This window comes from Columba livia, chromosome 2, assembly GCF_036013475.1.
Source record: "Columba livia isolate bColLiv1 breed racing homer chromosome 2, bColLiv1.pat.W.v2, whole genome shotgun sequence".
Lineage (NCBI taxonomy): Eukaryota > Metazoa > Chordata > Aves > Columbiformes > Columbidae > Columba > Columba livia.
Window position 1 is genome coordinate 112,478,396 of NC_088603.1, and position 20,166 is coordinate 112,498,561.

General features: G+C 35.9%; 1 protein-coding gene across 4 annotated transcripts in view; it reads right to left on the reverse strand.

Annotated features, from left to right (window-relative positions):
• The window catches only part of ROCK1 (Rho associated coiled-coil containing protein kinase 1), an 85,719-nt gene that overhangs the window by 47,908 nt on the left and 17,645 nt on the right, over window positions 1-20,166 (reverse strand). For all 4 annotated transcript variants that reach the window (XR_010470490.1, XM_065053303.1, XM_065053302.1 and 1 more), the window contains exons 2-5: window positions 6,555-6,636; window positions 2,708-2,808; window positions 1,766-1,903; window positions 389-564 (exon numbers count right to left, since the gene is read on the reverse strand). Coding sequence is in view for 3 of the 4 variants with exons in the window: in XM_065053303.1 (XP_064909375.1) it covers window positions 389-564; window positions 1,766-1,903; window positions 2,708-2,808; window positions 6,555-6,636 (497 nt within the window). In the remaining variant the exon portion in view is untranslated. The remainder of the gene's footprint in view (window positions 1-388; window positions 565-1,765; window positions 1,904-2,707; window positions 2,809-6,554; window positions 6,637-20,166) is intronic.

The window sequence follows — 20,166 nt, forward strand, 5'->3', positions numbered from 1 at the left end:
TCCAAATGCAGAGCAGAGAGTTACTAATTGCTAACAGAACTTCCTTCTATCAAATTCCCAAACCAGACTTTTCTCATGAAAAGAACTGTTTCGGGGCCGACATGTTCATTCCAATTTAGTTCTTGTATGTCTTGATACAGTGAGACAATGTTATTACCCCCCAAACTGAGGAACATCAGCCTGCTGAAAACCGTGACTTTGACTGTATCACCTCAGACTTGTAGTTTCTGATGATAAGACTCTTTGAAGTTGTAAGATGGAATAATTATGAAATTATAATGAAGAAGTAACATAATAAATTCTAAAACTGCTTAAACAATTACTGAAGTCATTCTGACAGCACCAGGAATAAAATAACACTATGTAACAACATTTTTTTCTTTTTCACCTGTGTATAAAACCCATTGAGTGAATTGCATCTAACGCAAGTACAACTTCAGCAGTATAAAATCTTGCCCATTTTTCTGGAACATCGTAGTTGCTCATTAAATTCACAAGGTCCCCACCAGGCATGTATTCCATCACCATGTAAAGGTAACGGTCATCTTGGAATGCGTAAAATAACTGTAAAAATAAACAAAAATCAAGTAACTGAATGTTCTAATTATCTTTTGCTTGTTGGAAATCAAGAATTTCTGTGCAAACTGACTTACAGAATAACAGAATTGCAACAACTACTGCAGAAACTTTGCATCAACCAGCAGACCTAAAAAGGAATCAATCTCTAGAGTAAACATCAGCCAGATCTTCTGTCCCTTTGTATTAGAACAGAAGAAGCAGAGTCCTGGCTACAAATTTAGTGAATTTGGTGCAATAAATTTTGAGATAATTTCAAAGAATGCTCATTGCCTAAGAGGACAAATTGCTTCCTTATTTATTGGGATGCTAGTTGACAAATATGTAAACAGGAAACTACTTTATTGCAAACATCTTCCCAATTCTCTTTGTATTGTAACTGGATATTTATTATTCTATTGTCAATTAATTTATTGTTTAGAAAGTGAGACTAAATTTTAAACAATTAAGTATAAACATTTGCCTTACAGTTGTCCATGCTCTGTTCAACATGAGTAGTGCAAGTAGGTTTAAGTTTCCTAACTTAACACTTCCTGAAAATCATAAAAGTACTCCCAGGCAGATAGTAATGTATTTACCTATTCAATCTAGGTAAATCTTAAATGATTTTGTTTCATTCTAAGCTAACAAAAGCACTTACAGGCTTAAAGGTAAGAATAGTTTAAATGAACAAGTTAACATGTGCACACACAATGCATGATGATTACTTCAGACATGCTCCTTATGAACTTCAAAGGCAGCAATGTCTCCCCAAAAACTGTCAGAGTTAACACTGACATTAGGGAAAAAAAAAAACAGAGTGGGCATAATTCGCAGTCAAATATACACAGAAATTAGAATATACAGAAGCTGTGTCTAAAGCATGTCTTTTGTTGTTTGCTGGATGCCTCAAAGAATTACTGCAGAGCAGGCTCACCAATATATATCAGGCAAAGTGTTTTAATAATAAACAGAATAGCTTATCTTGTAAATGTTATGACAAAATACAGCTTTGAACCAAGCGCAGCATCTGCTATTTGTTGTGTACAGAATTTCTAATTCTAATAATATATTTCCCTAACAGACCAATACAGCCAAGAAGCACTTTTGAAAGGCTACAAATTAAAACATGTAATTGCAAGTCATGCAGTGTTGTAACGCAACTACTTGATAATTATAATATTTTTAAAATAATAATATATCATTATACCTGAACAACCCAGGGACTGTTAGCAAAAGCCATAATATCCCTTTCTTCCCAGAAGAATGCAGAATCTGATCTTTTTATCATCTCAAATTTGCTCAGAAGCTTCATAGCATACACTCTCCTTGAGGATTTATGCCTCACCTATGAAGACAAATGTGACATACAGAACATACTGGTTCGTCATATTAACATAAGAAGACCACTGAATATACTACTTTTCCTGCTTCACCATTTAACAAGTTTTATAATACCCTTCACATTTTTATAAATAATTATATATTGTAGGTCTACAGAATAATTAAATTCTGTTACCTGACAAAATATGTATTGCTCTTAAAATACTTGCTAGAACTATTCAACATAGAAGTGCATGGGCTTAACAGTCGCTTTGCAATTTGTAGGTATATGTTTTAAAAGGACAAACATCAGCATCCGTTAAAACTACGAGCATTTTCCAGAGTTGTCTACTTGCTGCCATATTTCCAGTTTCTCCCACCAGTTCCCAAATCAATAAAGCAGAATGAACAAGCCTGGTTGCCAGTTTGTTACAAACAACACACAACATCTTTCATCTGTGAGAACTATGTCCACAAAAATCTGGTGCAATCCCTGAACTGGTAGCAATTCTTCCAGTCCTGAGGATTTGTTCAAGTGTCCATGTATACAGTGACAAAGACTCATTTTCTTGATTATGAGGAATACACATTCAATTTTATTTTCATAGAGAAGCACAACTATAATGCAAAACAAGTACTTGTATGCTCTGAGAGTACTGAAACATGAGATCCTCAAAAACATTTCCACGGGATAAAAAGAAATAAAATTCCATTGAGTTAAAGGCTATAAAATTATAAGACTACATCTTCTGAACACTGTATTCAGAAACAGACACATGAGCAAATACTACAGAATACATTCAAACGTACAAACAGAAAAACAACTTACCAACTGAACCTCCCCAAATGCCCCTCTACCAATCACCTTCACCACTTCATAATCTTCAGCTTTCATGCGCAGATCCCTCATTTTATTTACTGTGTCTTTATCTATACAAAAGAAAATTCATGTTTCATATATAATCAATTTAACTAAACCCATTCATCTCATTTCGATTTTCAATAGTTATTAGAAGATGTGCTGCTTAAAGAGAGGACTTCCTTGTGTACCCACCTTCCTATTGGAAGCCTCTCTGCAGAACACATGGCCTCATTCTCATTACCATGGCAACCAAAACCTGACATAAACGTAATGAAATGACTCTGCTGTACAACCAAATAATCAGATTTAATTTGGGAATTTCTTTTAAAATAATTATCTGCAAAATTAGCTATACAAAAATTTCATATCCAGCATGATCTTGCTCATAAGCTGGTCAGTATCAAAAAAGATTATTTCTGGATAAATATGCAACACATCTGAGAAAATATCACGAAAGGCAAATACAAGACACTTAAAGAAACTATTTAAAAAAAAAAAAACCTTTCACTTTTCTGCACTTTTATTATTCCTACTACTCAAAAAAGTAGATTTTAATTTAAAACATGCAGTGGGAATCATTGCAATTGTTTATATAAACCTGTCATTCTATAAATTACAATAATTTACAAACTCCCAGTGGGCAGATATTCTAATTCCAAATTTGGTCAAAGATTAAAACAGTCTATTTTAATCCATGTGGGTCAACACTGGCATGAGATTACATGGAAAAGCTTCATGCTTCAGTATTTCTAAAAGCAAAGAACATCTACTTAAACAGATATGCTTCTAATAAAATAAATTACGCAACAAGATTTTCTTTTCAAAAATAATATTCTAGGCCTAAAAGCCAAGTTTATGAAAAAGTAAGGACAGGGGAAAAGAGGAGAAATGTCATTGTTTTAAGTTCATGTTTTTAAAAAATGATTAGGCAGACAACAGAAAATTGCCATTAGATTTCTATGTACACTGGCCAGTATGTAAAACAAAAGCATCATATGTACACTTAAAATTCAGTAAGAATTTATTACTGCAACAGGAACAAACATAGCTTTGTTTGAATAAACAGCCTGTGGCATTCCTGTCTAATGTAAAGCCATCGCTTTACAATGCAGCTTACCACTAGTTGATTTCAATAAATTATATTCGACTTGCAAATTCTGAACAAATTATTTCACACAAGGATCAAAATATTTAGTAATTAAAAAAACAATGTATGGCCTTATTTGCCCTGGTGAAAACTGACCTATAGTGGACAATGACTAAGCCTGCATGGAACCAAAATGCAGCAAGTCTCATGACAACACTTTTCTAGTCATTGTTAACTTACTGCCCAGTAATCTCACAACAGGACATCCACCACTTGTGAATGAAAGTCTTGATATTGGTGCAAAAGCAAGCTAGGCACAATATTAAAGCTTTAAACGGTTTTCAATCACAAGCCCCGCCTACAGCCAAAACAGAATTATGGAAAACACATCTGAAGACCAATCTAAGCTAATGATTTTTAAATAACGTAAACAGGGCTTGTGAGCAGTTGCAGATTGCAACTTACTGCTTGAGAGACATGCTAACACTGCATTATCTACAGACAATATGTTACAGTAACAACAGTGTTGGAAATTTGACCTCTGTATGCTAAGATCTGTTAAACAACTTTTATCAGGCTGCAGCATATTTAAATAGGCAGTTACTCACCTCCCACTCACAGCTTACTCTGTATGAGCAGGTGGGGTAGCTCCCATGGCAAAAGATCACATTCTCCAACTTGCCCTTAAGTTTGATTATAAGCTTAGATGCTGTCTTGAAATAAACTGAGTCCCTGCTGCAAAGTAGGGCTCTCGATCACCTTGAATATTGATTTATTCTTTCATTCTATATGGTAGAAAATGAATAGGGTTCTACATTTGCAAAAATAACCCTCACAACCTTAGGGAGTCAAAGCAGATTCTGGAGGCTGCACAAATATGCAGCGTAAACAAAGAAAAAAAAGGGGGGGGGGAGATAAGGACTGTCTCATAGGGCCATAGGGCAATCAGTCTACAATATAAAAGAAGCAAACTCCCATTTTACTTGCAACCTAGAAATCCGTTTCAAAGTTTGATAATAATGGTGCAAACTGGATCATTAATACTGTAAAAAGATATTTTAAACAGTTTTCTATTAGAACTAAAATAAAATGTTCCTACAGGTCTATTTGTTTTTTAAGCAGAAATTCACGTCAAACTAGACTTCACAGTTCCCTCTAACGGCACTACTTGCACATCCAGAGCTTGCTTTCATATTTCAACAAACATAGCAAAATTTGTGTTCTGAAGGACATATGAAGTGAAATAATATGGTCTGTTCTCAACCTTCCTATTACTTCAGGTCACATCTTACATAGTATATAATTTATACCTAAAAGATATGCATTATCAGCCTGCAAACATAAGTTTTCTTATCCTCCACTGACAGCCTCAAATGCAGAAGTGAAGCTCTTTGAGACTCACTAATGATTTCACTATTCATAAAAATTGCATTCAAATTGTCTGTTGCAATGAGTATTTCCTTTGCCTAATTCAGCTTCTCTTTTCTTTAAGAGTTTCACCGCACCTTCTCTGTAAATAGCTGAACATACAAAGTAAGCATGTAACACTGTGTACAATATCAAATATAGTTTGAACTGTGAAAAGTTAAACAGAACATTTGAACTTGGGCCTTTCAGCAACCAGTTCACGTGCAAGGGAGCCATCAACTAGATCTAGTGGACTCGTGTATTCCCAGAAATGAGGAATAACATAAAGTAAAAACCAGAAAATCATTATCATTGCTTACAGTTGCACCAAGTAAACTATTTGAAAACACCTTGGAAACAGAAACAAAAATATAAATTTCAATGAAGCAAAGATAAAAATTACTTTAGTCAATTACTTTATATTTGCTACAAAAGCCAAATATTACAACATTTAATTGAGATGCTTAAACCTGTAAAAATCTAGTAACATAAGTTTAATTTCAAGGCTTGCCCTTTCAGTCCACAGGCAGAAATAAGTCTCAAATCAGCAAACATCTCTGCCATGATTTCCAGAATTTTTTAGTTTGGCAGCCTGTAGAAAAGACTTAACTCTTACATGTCTTTTTGGTTTTACAGGTTTTTTTAATTGTGAAAATTATGGAAATATGACCCCTATCAAAAATAAATCAGCTTTATTAATTTAAAATGTTATGATGAAGTAGAACGTGCAGGAAATCTGAAAATGGAAAAATACAAAGTAGAGAGGAACTCTGCACACACATCAGCTGCATGCACAAGTAAATACAGCAGCTATGCAGCACAAGAATTTCATGAGATAATGAAAAGAGACCTTTTACACTAAAAAAAGAAGTCTACACAACACATGCTCCAGTCTGTCAGTGAACAAATTTTTAATATGATTTCTTGGCACTGTATACATGTTATGTCATTTTACCATTAATTGCTTATGATATATTAGTACAAGAAATCACAAAGCAAGTTATGGGAATCCAAAGGGTTGCCAAGGACAAAGATAACAGGCCTTTCTTTTAAAAGGTTTTGTGCCACTGAAAACAATGCCATTTACAGAGGCAACAAACTTGGACATTCAATTGCTGGGGGTTAGATTTGCACAAGTAGTTGTCAGTTCTCACTGGGAAATAAATAAATTATCAGGCTCTTAAAACAACTTGCACCCAAAAACTTAATGTATCCCAAATCCTTAGTTGCCTTTCAAATAGCTACAACTGCTTTTATTTTTTATTTTGGCTGGTATTTATAGTCTTTTGTTATTGAGTAACTGAAACATTAAATACTTACACCTGTTTAAGAAGTTATCAATGTTTTTGTTTTTTCTTAAGGCAGGAAAATCCAAGTCATATACCAAAGCATCTAATCCATCCTAGGGAAAAAAAAAAAAAAAAGGCAAAATTAAGTGTTTTGAAAAATAATCACACATTATGCTAATTAAAGAGACAAGACAAAAGCAGTTACCCTACCTATTTTCCATACAAACAAAATAATTCCCATTTACTTAATGATTCAGTTAGCAGTTAAATGAAACAGCCGTCACTGCTCCACTTCCACTGAACTCTTCAAAACCTAATTTCTATCCATCTCCAAACAAATATTCCTCTACAAATTATTAATTTCCTTAATTAGCTGCACATTTACATGAAAAAAAACAATTTTTTTCCAAAACAACAAACAGAAATTCTAATGAAGCTCATCAATGCTAAAAAGTCACAAAATCTCACACAGTAGGCACCTGAACATTATGTGACAAATTGCAAACAGGACAATGATGGTAATTTAATTCCAATAGCAGTCAACACCCACTTTTTATTCATTGCATTCAAAAGGAATTTTCATGAAAAATATATTGGCTTCATGCATTCTAACTAAAATCTAGAAACAAACAGCCACAAGCCCATCTGGTATTACTACAATGGAATACACCTCTACAAACAAAACCAAACCAAAACACACACACACAAAAAAAACACAACCGAAAAATAAAACAATAACTAAGAAGATATATGTTTTAAAGTTTTGTTAAGTGCCATAAACTTCCTGGTTTAAAGTTTGCCTAAATTTTACAACAGGTATACATGATCCTTCAATGGATTGCATCTTCTCAAAGGAAAACTAAGCAAGATATTTTGGTTGAAAACCAGAGACATGGTATCTAATGAAAAACAATCAAGTATTCTAGGGAATTACATCACGAAGACTCAAACAGTGTTAGCTGGTCTTCTTTCTCAACTAGGTAATGTTTAAGTGGCAACTGCATAGAGAGGAAGATCATAACACAGAAACGGATGGATATTAACAAAGCATGCTAGGGAAATACTGCTATTTACTTGTCCAATTCCTACCTGCATGTCTATGCTATCTGTGATTGGCAGAGAGATATTAGGCTACACATATCTTTGATCTGATTGGTTCAGACCTGATTAGACTGTTTTCAGCTTTTATAAAATTATGCAATACAGGATTGAAACCTGACCCATCAAGTGTGTGACTGCTACTCCCATCAAGTAACTATGCCCGAAGAAAAGCTAGAGTATAAGTTTTTTGAAAGCTTATTTTTCAGGAATATGTATTAGAGAACACACTTGATCTAAATTAAAAAATTAGGTCTTTGATCCTTCACTTCAAATTCAAACCTATTTTTCCCTTCACTCTATAGGAGATTTTAAGCTATTTAAAAAATCAAATGCTATCAAAATCAGAATTATTTATATGCTTGTAGTCCTCACTTTTGAAATGTGTGAGACAGAAATTATTTACTTCAGATATAATGAGAATAAGCAGTAGAATCATGTTAGAATTTGAAAACAGATGTAAAGAAAGAGCAACACGACTGGTGAAGTGACTTGAACATAAGACCTATGGGGAGAGGCTGAGGGAGCTGGGGTTGTTTAGTCTAGAGAAGAGGAGGCTTAGAGGTGACCTCATCACTCTCTATAACTACCTGAAGGGAAGTTATAGCCAGGTGGGGATTGGCCTCTTCTCCCAGGCAATTAGCAATAGGACAAGGGGGCATGGGCTTAAACTCTGCCAGGGGAAATTTAGGCTGGATATTAGAAAGAAATTCTTTACAGAGAGAGTGGTCAGGCATTGGAATGGCCTGCCCAGGGAGGTAGTGGACTCGCCGTCCCTGGAGGTTTTTAAACTGAGATTGGACATGGCACTTAGTGCCATGATCTAGTAAACGGACTAGAGTTGGACCAAGGGTTGGACTCGATGATCTCTGAGGTCTTTTCCAACCCAGTCGATTCTGTGATTCTGTGAAATAAATCTACAAGGATAATGAGAATTACTTTAAAGGCTGGATGATAATACATTAGTTAATTTCATAAAAACATTCCTGTTTGGAGTTACCTCTCCATACAGTGGCTTAGTTTGAACTAAGAAATGTTACAAAGAAAAATATAAGAATCAAGAAAAACATCACAATATTTTCACAGTACTTTAAAAAAATGTCATGTTTTGCATCTTGAATGCATTAAAGGATCTTCTTTTTTGACTTACACTGATGATGAAAAAAGAAAGCAAATGGCAATGAAAAAATAGTTAATGGTCAGTAAGATAAACAAGAGAGTAAGAGGCCAACAACAACTTGGACTTGAGACAGATGTACAAATAAAGCTATGCAGGGTAAGTGTAACTTAGTGAGAAATACTCTGTAACCTAGCAGAAGACATCTTTACCAAAGATACATAGTAAATATCCAGGAAATCCACTAAAAAATTTCAATTATTTGGTAAATTAAACAGAGAAAGCATGATAACTGCTTGTATAGCAGTACAAAGTACACTGGTAGCTCTATGCATCAAGCCACATGCCATGAGAAGCAGTAGGCAAAGAATATCTATGAGGCCGCTAGGTCACATCCAGGTATTTTCAAAAGTAGATCAGTGATGATGATGAATTGCCAAAGTTTGAGGTCCTCTCTGCCCATAGCCTTAAAAACTTTTCCACACATCAAGCAGAAGCATAACAAAATTCTCAAAATTCTGGTTTGCTCTGGGGCAGTACAATCACCTGCGTCATTTCATGGTTTGTTTCAAAAGTTAATATTCAGTCTCTCTCTTTAGAGGAGGGGAGATTTTAAACACTGAATACAACAACATCAGACAAATGGAAATACTATTTTTTAACATCAATATATAAGCCTACGCAGATAAAAGTACAGAAAATGTCATAGTTTCATTGGTTTTTCAGGTATGCTGTGTATTTTGGTGTGTTTCTTTTTAAAAGCTCCAAAATAAAGATGAAAAATAGTACACTTTTCACAGGCAAAAGCGAATTTTGATACTATTTAATCAGAATTCATCATGAAAGCACTGCCTTTCAGAATTTAGATATGAACTCTTTCAAGGAAAACACTTTAAAAAAACTTTGAAATACCGATTCAAGCTACTGATCATGCATTCAATTCAAATTACACTTCAAAATCATGCAAACAACATCGAAGAGATGTTACCTATTTAAAGGGTTACTTATTTAAAAGGCTCTTCAAAAATCAGCTCCTCTTTGCTATGGTATCCAGAGAAGAAACTATCCTGGTTCAATACTTTCATGTAAAAAAAGGTAGGGGTAGCACAGTGCCCCTATAATAATTAAGAAAATTGTAAACCCTTAACTCTCAAAATCATTAATTTCTTCAACTGAAGTTATGTTTCTTGAAGAAAAAAAAAAAAAAAAAGCAACACCAAAACATCACATTATTTTAATGGTGGATTGCAAATATAAGACTATGCTTAAGGTAATTTTAGAGAATTGTGAAAAATGGAAGTAAAATATTTGGAATGCCTAGTGTATAACATAAAACATGGAATAGACTTTTATTTCACTCACATTAGCTAAACCAAAGGAACTTGTGAATGCTACAAGCTGTCCCAGTACACAGTGAAACACAGAAGCATGGCTATTTTAAGTGGTATCACAGGTGAACAAATGGGGGAGGAGCACACAAGCTCAACAATGAGGATGCAGTGCCAGCTGAAAATGGTGCAGGTCACAGAGATGGGAATATACTATAGAGTTTTAGCAATAATGGTTAAGAGAAAAAGGGTAAAGGCCAAATGAAAGGAGACATTGCTGATGGTTGCAGAGATAACTCATCTGTCAGCTTTCTAGTTTCAGTTTTACTCAGTCTATCAATATGCCATCTGACATTTTTCAGAAAGGAAGAAACATCTCTACTTCAAGACATATAATAGACGTAACTTCCTCCTCTTAAAGAAAATGGATACTAAAATGTCATTACAATAGGTAACCATACATCAAATGGTTTAATAATGCTTTATTAAAATAAGGTCTCATTTTTATGATGGATTTTTCCCCACTTGGATGGGTTCAATGTATTTTTAGTATGTATCTTCTTTAAATACAGCACATCCTCTATGTCTTAGAAATAAATACTGTAACTTAGAGGTATTTTCAGGTAATGCGAAGTTCTACCTTATTCTGTCATTGCAGAGCAATTATCTAGTTTAGCTTTGAGGTCTAAACAGACATTTTCCTTTTATGCTAATAGTTAAATTAGATTACTAAAATAAATCGGTTTGTAAAAGCAAACATATGACTTGCACTTACATCTAACACAGAAACAGTATTTCAGAGGTGATTAAAAAAAGAACAGAAGAAAAATCTTCCTTTCTAATGTCCTTGACTAAAACAGTTTTATGGCCTGATACAGTCTTTTCTGTATCACATTTGTTTAATGAAACTCAAGAGTTTCATAATCTATTTAATATACCTCATTTTATTCTGAAATTAAACCGAGGTATACTAGTGAGCCGTTACAATGTGCAGAGAGTTCTTCCATATGAAATCAATATTTCCATATATTCTGTTGGTTTGGTTTTGTTCATTACTACACCACACTGAGAACTTTCAAAAGGATGGATATATGGAGTGAAACCAAAGGTCAGCCTGGACTCATATACTGCCTCTGGAAGACTATGATAAGGGTGTCTAGAAAAGACGATAAGAACAAGCACAGCATATGGTAGTACTTCTCTGGTGTATTTGTGAGCCAGAAATGGCACTGACATACTTAACTGCTCTAGCCAGAATTTTCTTCAGTGATTTTTGTCTGAACACTTTCCTTACCTGTTTTAATCTCTTGCATTTACAGCATCATATAGATATGAATTCCACCGCCTACAGGTCATGTTGAAGTCTACCTCATGTTGAGCCTGTCATTCTTCAAAGCAACGACTCTCTACCCACCTGCCCCAAGACACAGCTTTACACACTTCTATCATTTCTCCCTTGGTCATCTGTCTTCCAATTATCCTTGTATGAAAGCTATTGCAATTCCCACCACCGCACCCCACCTCCCCACTGCTTTTTTATTTCTACAACATAGTTTTTGAATCGAGGTGAAAACTGCGTATAGTATTTAAGATGTGAGTGCACCATAAGTACACAATGCAGTACAACGTTTCCTGTTCTGTTCTTCATTAAATTTTAAGTTACTGACTGAAATATCTGCTTAGTTTTTATGGTCACTGTGTACGAAATTGATTATTTCACAAAACTAGGTACTATAAATCAAAGCTAGTTCAACATTCAACAATAAAAGTACATAAGGATGAGAGGTTTTTCTCCCATGCACTCACTCAACATTAATCAACGCATAAATCACCTACCACTTTTAATCACCCAGGCATCACTGAATATTGATGTCTTCTGTGATTTGCTATAGCTTTCATTTTTACTACTCCATCATAATTAATTGTTATTCACCATTTTTACATCACTTATGACTGTGAAATAGCACAGACCACTTACATTGTATACTGCTCTCCCTGTTTTGAATAAACTGATCACCAGCTCTCCATTCATTCATCCATGCATCCACTAAACAAGCCTAGCCCAAAGCAGCTTAGTTCTGATAAAAAGCTTAAATAAGAGTCTCATCAAAACTTTTTGTTATCATCATACTCAGAAATTCCTTGAAGGAATTCCACTAGATTTGCAAAACATGACTCTCCTCCAAAATACATTAATTAGCCCTTCGCCATTGTAACACCTACAGGCTCACTTGTTCTGCCACTGGGACGGGGGCTCCTGCATTATCCACACTATTTTTTTCTTCAATAGAAAAAATAATACAAAAAGCTGTATGTTTACCAACTTCCTTACTACTGTTGTCAAAACAGTTTTAATCACTGATGTAGATAAACACTAAGGTTATACATACAATTACATGCCTTAATGAAACACAAACAGGTACAAAAAAGATTGATAAATACTAAATCAAGCAGTCTCAGCATTTCAGCAATCTTACTACTTGTGCTATTTTGTCAAAAAAAAACCTTCTCTAGTACCACTTTAGCTTGAGAGAGAACCTCCAACATGAACACTGTAAAGACAGATTCCAGTATGGAAACTCCTTTAAGTTTCTTCATGAAGAAATGTGCGGAAAGATTTCTCCAACAGCCTTTTCCTTTTCCTTCATTTTTTTCTAAAAATGTAGAATGCAATAACATAGAAGTTATCACTGTGGGTGTCCAGAGGTTGGGAATGACCTCTTTTCAGTGGTGCCCAGTGATAGGATGAGGGGCAATGGGCACAGATTGAAACACAAGAAGTTTCATGGGAATATGAAGAGAAACTTCTCTACTTTGAGGGTGGCAGAGCACTGGAACACGCTGCCCAGAGAGGTTGTGGAGTCTCCTTCTCTGAAGACATTCAAAACCTGCCTGGACACATTCCTGTGTGATCTGGTCTAGGTGAACCTGCTTTAGCAGGTGGATCGGAATAGATGATCTCCAGAGATCCCTTCCAACCCTAACCATTCCGTGATTCTGTGATTAACATACATACTATCTACACACTCTATTAGCATTTAATTTCTTAGGCTGTTATGCTATTTCTTCATTAGATTCCTCTAAAATGTATTGGTTTTCTTCTGTGTGACTTACGCAGTCTCATATTAATTGGATTTTTACCCACATTTTGGTCTAAAAGCTACTTCCAAAGTTTTAATGGCTATACTGGACTGCCTTACTCTATAACTACATTCTTTATTCTCAAAACTCACTACAGTTATGTTATGCTGGTTTTATTCAGATGTATGAATTAATATTAATGCAATTTTATAGCAAAATTTACTGTTGGGGTATTTAAAAATATACTGCACTAAGTACTTCAATTCAGAAGAACATAGCTCAGGATCAACAAGTGATATAAAGTCAAAAAAACAGTATACAATCTACATTATTATGGTATAGTTATAGCATCTTTGTATTTTGAATTTTTACTTCATATACATTTCATTATGACATAACAAGATGCTGAAAAGCAGCTCTGCAGAGAGGGATCTGGGGGTTCTGGTTGACAGCAAGTTAAACATGAGGCAAGCGTGCCCTGGCAGCCAAGAGAGCCAACCATGTCTGGAGGTGCATCAAGCACAGCATTCATTGCCAGCCAAGTGAGGGAGGTGATTGTCCCACTCTGCTCTGCACTGGTGCGGCCTCACCTGGAGCACTGGGTGCAGTTCTGGGCAACACAGGATAAAAAAGATATTAAGCTACTAGAGAGTGTCCAGAAGAGGGCTACAAAGTTGGTGAAGGGTTTGTAGGGGAAGCCCAATGAGGAGCGGCTAAAGTCACTTAGTTTGTTCAGCCTGGAGGAGACTAAGGGGAGACCTCATCGCGGTCTACAGCTTCCTCGCAAGGGGAAGAGAAGGGGCAGGTGCTGATCTCTTCTCTCTGGTGACCAACGGCAGAACCCGAGGGAATGGCAGGAAGATGTGCCAGGGGAGGTTTAGTTTGGACATTAGGAAAAGATTCTTCACCCAGAGGGTGGTGGAGCACTGGAACAGGCTCCCCAGGGAGGTGTCACGGCCCCAAGCCTGACAGTGTTCAAGAAGAGACTGGACAACACCCTCAGGCACATGGTGTGAACTGTGGCACTGTCACATGCAGGGACAGGAGTTGGACTCGATGATCCTTGTGGGTCCCTTCCAACTCAGGACATAATAATATCATCTACTGGAAACACATGATAAAGAAAAATGTATTAAATCCAGTTGAAACTTTGTTATTGAGACACTTGTTTACTATTTATCTAGTATTCCAAGAAAAAAAATAAAACCACCTTAGTGGGTATTATCAGCATACAAAATTTGCATTCCTCGGACTGACTGACCATTACCCAAGTGTATCGATACTGAACGAGCCTATTTAAGTGCTGTAAGTGAGAAGCAGGGTTTTATATCCTATTTTCAAACACACATGAAAAGTAACACCTCAAAAAGTAACACCTCAACTCCATCAAAAAACAAAAACCAAACAAAAACAACAACAACAACAAACAAAAACACACAAAAAAACCCCTAGGAGTTTATTTGAATTGTTGGAATTATCAGATCTCTGAATTGTCAGAAGGACCTGCAGAGGCTGGAGAAACTCGCAGAGAAGAACCTCATGAAGTTCAACAAAAGGAAATGCCAAGTTCTGCACCTGGGAAAGAACAGCCCCAGGGCACCAGTACATGCTGGTGGTGGCTGACCAGCTGGAAAACAGCTCTACCAGGACCCGAGGTCCTTCTTGGCGGACAACAAAGTGACCATAAGCCAGCAATATGCCCTCATACCAAAGGCAGCCAACAGCATCTTGGGCTGCATTAGGCAGAGTGTTGCCAGCAGGTCAAGGGAGGTGATCCTTCCCCTCCACTCAGCGCTGGTGAGGCCACACCTGAAGTGCTGGGTCCATTTCTAGGCTCCCTAGTACAAGAGAGACATGGACATATATGAGTGAGTCCTGCAAAGGGCCATGAAGATGATGAAAGGACTAGAACATCTCTCATAGTATGAGGCTAAGGGAGTTGGGACTCTTCAACCCAGGGAAGAGAATGCTCAAAGGGGGAATATCTTACCCATGTGTACAAAATGTGAGGGAATGAAGAAGATGGAGTCAAGCTCTTCTCAGTGGTGTGTACTGACAAGAGGCAACGGGCACAAATTAGAAAATAGGAGATTGCATCTTCTTTGACTGTAAAGGTGATCAAATACAGGTTGCCCAGAGAGGCTGCAGAGACTCCATTTGTGGACATATTCAACACCAGACTTGACGCAGTCCTGGGCAACCGGCTCTAGCTGACCTTGCTTGCGCAAAGGTGTTAGACTAGGTGATGTTAGGAGGTCCCTTCCAATCTCGACAGTTTCATTTTATCCACAAAGCCAAGCTGTGCTTTTGGTTTGCACAAAGGTAGTTCCCGCAAAAAATTAGTCTATCAAAAATGTCCTTTAATTCCTTACCAGTGTGGCAAGAGATTGACAAGAAGGCTTAATTACAAGGTTTAGCTTTGCATGAGTCACATTTTTCAGCCCTCCAAGTAAATCCAGAGCAGCCATTACTCCTTTGTGACAAGGACAGACTTTTTCTGATGCTACTAACTGAACAAAAAAAAACCTTGGACCCCTCTTTGACACTTAACTCTTTTAGGGAATACTGTACTGCAACTTCAATGGTAAGGAAAAACTCACACACACAGTAATTTCCTCTAAGGCACAACATTTATACTTTTGTGGGTTTTGTTTTTTTTAATAAAACGAGCAACTGTAAGTTTACCTGAGAAACAAGTACTGAATAGGTCTATACAACCCGTTTCAGGCAAGAACACAGCTTGAAAGCCAACTTCCAGGCCAATGCCAATAGTGCTACATTTATCTATCTCTAACCAAGTACACAAAAGATCCCTCTACTTAGTTTTAAGTTAATCACATTCATCTATCTTGCTGTCCAGAGAACAGAAAACTGCAATTTCATACTTTGTCTTTAAGCATAAAAGTCAATGTAGAGAGAGTTAAGGCACTTCACTTAAGAATTTTCATTACACTGTTAGACTAGGCAAAGTACACAAACTGACACATCAGCCTGAGTACAAGGCACTTGATTCATCACCCATTCTTGCTGCCAGCATGATACAATTCTACAGAGCTTGTTACTTCTTAATATCTTGCAATACTCATAAAGAGCTTTTGCAAATTTAGGTTAAATACATAGCCTTTCACAAAGATGTTTTTTAAACTCCATAAAGAGCTAAGAGTTTGACTCAGTAAAGATTTAAAATCTCAATAAGAAGATCTTGAAACCTCAAGGCAGGACTACTGAAAGCAGTATGGATTATTTCTTTCATTTCAGTCTCTTCAAGGAGTGATTCCATCTATAGTTGCAAACTTCACCCATATCACATTCTGTGCAGTTAGAAACATAAGTACAAGTACTTGCATACTGTTCAAATATCAACTGTTCAACATTTTTACTGACAGATTCCTAGAGGATGCACTTACTACATGACTCAGTAAGTTATTAATTAATACAGGTATCTCAATATATATTCACACACACACACACATATATATCAAAATATACACTGTCACTAACACCAGAGCCCACAGACTCTCAATATTGTTAACATCCATATTAGCACGGAAGGCAGCCTCAGGTGCAAGTCTATGGACAGGTATACAGACAAGTATGCTCTTTCACAGGCATGTAGTTTTTCCAAGTGTTCCTGTTTTTTCCACTGCAGCAATGAATCTTACTGCCTGAAACTTCTCCTAAAATGAAATGAAATGCAGTGCAAACCTGTGAAACTAACTCATATACAGTAAGCATGCAAGAGTACTGTCAGTAACCAGTACACACACAATTCAGAGAACCTACAAGCCTCACTCAGGCTTCTGCTAAAACTGAGGGCAAGTCATAGTTCCTCCACACCAGAGCCACTGACTAGATGCACGAACCTTGGATCCATAGATCTGTTCTGAATGACCAGACAATGTATTTCAGTGTGGTTTTTCCTCCCCTCCAAATGCAAACTTCTAACGCTACATTACAACACTAATTTCACTACACTACGATATTTTGTTGTGGTTAATATATCCAAGCTTCAGTTTATTACATTAGTGGTTTATTATTTCAATTTAGCATCAGAATTAATTCCATTTAATATTATGTCTTTAAGAATAAATATCGGATGAGAGAGCAGTATCTTCAAGGAAGATGAAGCATATAGAGTAAAATATCACTAGCAATATATTTCAGTAAAATTAATGCAGAAAGAGGCATAATAGATATTGTTTGAAAATAGCTCAGGGAGATGTGTAATAGCAGCAAAAACTGATTGCTATTAAGTCAAATTGTATTATTTCATTTCACAGCAAGTGAGATCTCTGGATATTTGCAACTTTTTTTCCTCAAAAAAAGATTTTCCTGCCTGCGTTGATTTTCTCTGTGTTTCATGAAGTACAAAACTTCCATACAAAATGTGACACATTATGCCATCAATAGAATATCTTACATAAAAAGACTAAATCAGTTGTATAACTATCTGGAGGGCTACACAGATTCTTGGTATTCGAATATGTAAAAAATAAGAAAATAGATTGCATACTCTAGGTTTAAATTATTTATCAAGTCATATTTGTCTCACTCTAGGATTAAATAAAGCATAAGTACACCTTCTTAAAACTGCCCTTTTCAATAAAACTGTATTAAATGTGCATATAAAGTATATATATTTAAATAGTGCTAAAAGAACAGGGAGCACTGGTAGTTGAAGAACTGACTGTTGTTTATCACCATGGAAGCATCATTTCACAATGACTTCAGCACTTGGCCTTCGGAAGTGCCTCATGTGTCTAGAGTTCCCAGCTACTCCAACAACTGCAACTAGAGATGAGCAGCCAACCTGACATACAGCAGGGTAACACTACCCACAGAAATACCTCGTGGAGGGAAAAAGTGACCTCACATCCTCTCAAGTTCTCAAAGTTAGCACATTCACCAAAATTGTAAGGCAGGCCCTGCTCCCCCACCTAAAATGTAAAATAATTACTTAAGAAAATTAAAAGAAGACAAAAAAAAAAAAAAAGCCAAATCTCACTTGTAAATTACACAAACAAAAGTCCTTTGAGGTCCCCACAGCTTTCTTGGTTATCGTGCAAGGACAGATTCTTATAGATCTACTGCTTCTGGTTCAGAAGTCTTAATGTTTTCATTTAAAACACACACACTTAAAACTACCAGTTTAGACCAACGGGAGTCAACACTTTAAGGAACACTCACTAGAAAGGAAAAGATAGATAAAAATTATGGATGCAAATACTGGTACATAACTTCCCTTCAATAAACAATATAGAAGACAGATCAGAGATATTAAAGGATAAAAAACTGTTCCAGCTCAAAAGCCTTAGGCTTCTTCGGGCAGCAGCCTGCAAGGAATCAGGTGAAGACTTCAACGAAAGGAAAGCAACTGCACAACTCCTCTGAGAAATAGTGTTGTTTAGCAAAAGAAACAGAATCCCCTCCTCATCTGTTGCCTGGGAAACTGCTGTCTGCCTCTCAAGATTTTTTCCAGGCAGGTATCTATGAAGCCAGACATCAGGAAGTTAGCTTTAGTCAGTTGGACAAGATGGGAATTAGCAAGATACTAACATGTTCTTGAGAAGAAACATAACACATTATTGCAAACACCACAAATAAAAGTGCATTAGCCCTTGTAAAGGCTGTTTAATATGCAAAGCAACTTTAGATCTCTTAGCTTAACACATTATGGTAAAAGTAAATTCTCCCATCAATAGCTTAAATTGCTGCCACTAGCTGCCCCACTAACACCTTTGAAAAATGTTATTTCTGCTATTAAAAAAATAAACACACACACAACATTAGCAGCAAAGTTTGCAATATAGTAAGTCAGTGAAGAAGGTAACTAGTTTTTCTATAAAGCAACAATACCTCATCAGCTATATAATACTATTTGTTGTCACCTGACCTGGATTATGTTTACTGTAAACAAAACTGTGCGTTAACTATAGATATAAACAATAAACTTTTTCAATTAGAGGTGAATAGTCATGACAGAAGTTCAGAAATGAAGGTTATGAAAGAATTATACTAAAAATACTTTGTAGAAATTGAAATAGTAATTTGGAAAGCTATATGCTTTTCTTTAGTGTCACATACAACCCCGTCTGAAAAAACTTAAAAAAAGGAAGTTGAGCACAGTTCTAGCAGAGAATCAACTCTGAGAAGCTTCTCTGTGCAATCTCCTCTCAGAGCTCTAGCTACATTTCTGCAATAAACATTCCATCACAAGCAATCACATGTCAAACAGATATTTGAAATATGCAACTAAACAAGAACCTAACACTACTTAAAAATTTGTGCATAATTATGCAGTTTCTTAATACAAACCCTACCAAAGCCCATGGACTTTTTTTCATGTACTGATTAAGAGGAAAAACTTCACTTTCAATAAAGCAAAAGAAATATGTATGCAAAAAGCCAATGTTTTTCTATATTTATTCTTTTTTTCCATGAAGAATATAGCCACAAAAATTATTTCAAAGTAGTGCGGTTTTTTAAAAGTAATAAAAATTTCATAAGGATTACTTTAGATATAGACAAGTTACTTCTACCACCAAGTACTAAGATTCTTCACAACTAACTGGATTTTGCCACTAACAAAAATAAAACAGCAAGTTTTCCACACTTTTCAAGGATTTTCACTGCTAATATAGTACAAAGCACTTTTGCTAACTATTTTTTTTCCAGATTCCAGAATCCAATGCATAAACTGACCTACAACAACACACTTTTACCCACTACCCTTTAAACAACTAAAAAAAGGTGTGATAAATAGACATGCTCTCTTTTTCAAAATCCAACTGAAAATAAAATAACATGTACAGACAACGCCAGTAGTAACACAATTTTTAATTAATACTGGATGTTTAAATGTATTTTCAAACCAATAATAGTGACTACTTTCAGGTCAATAAATACTTCAACGGTATTTAAAACTAACCTCTTCTAAGAAGTCTTTTTACCCTTTCTGACACCATAGTATAGTGGTGAGTAAAATCTTCAGTGCTTTGGACTGCATGTAAAAAGGAGAG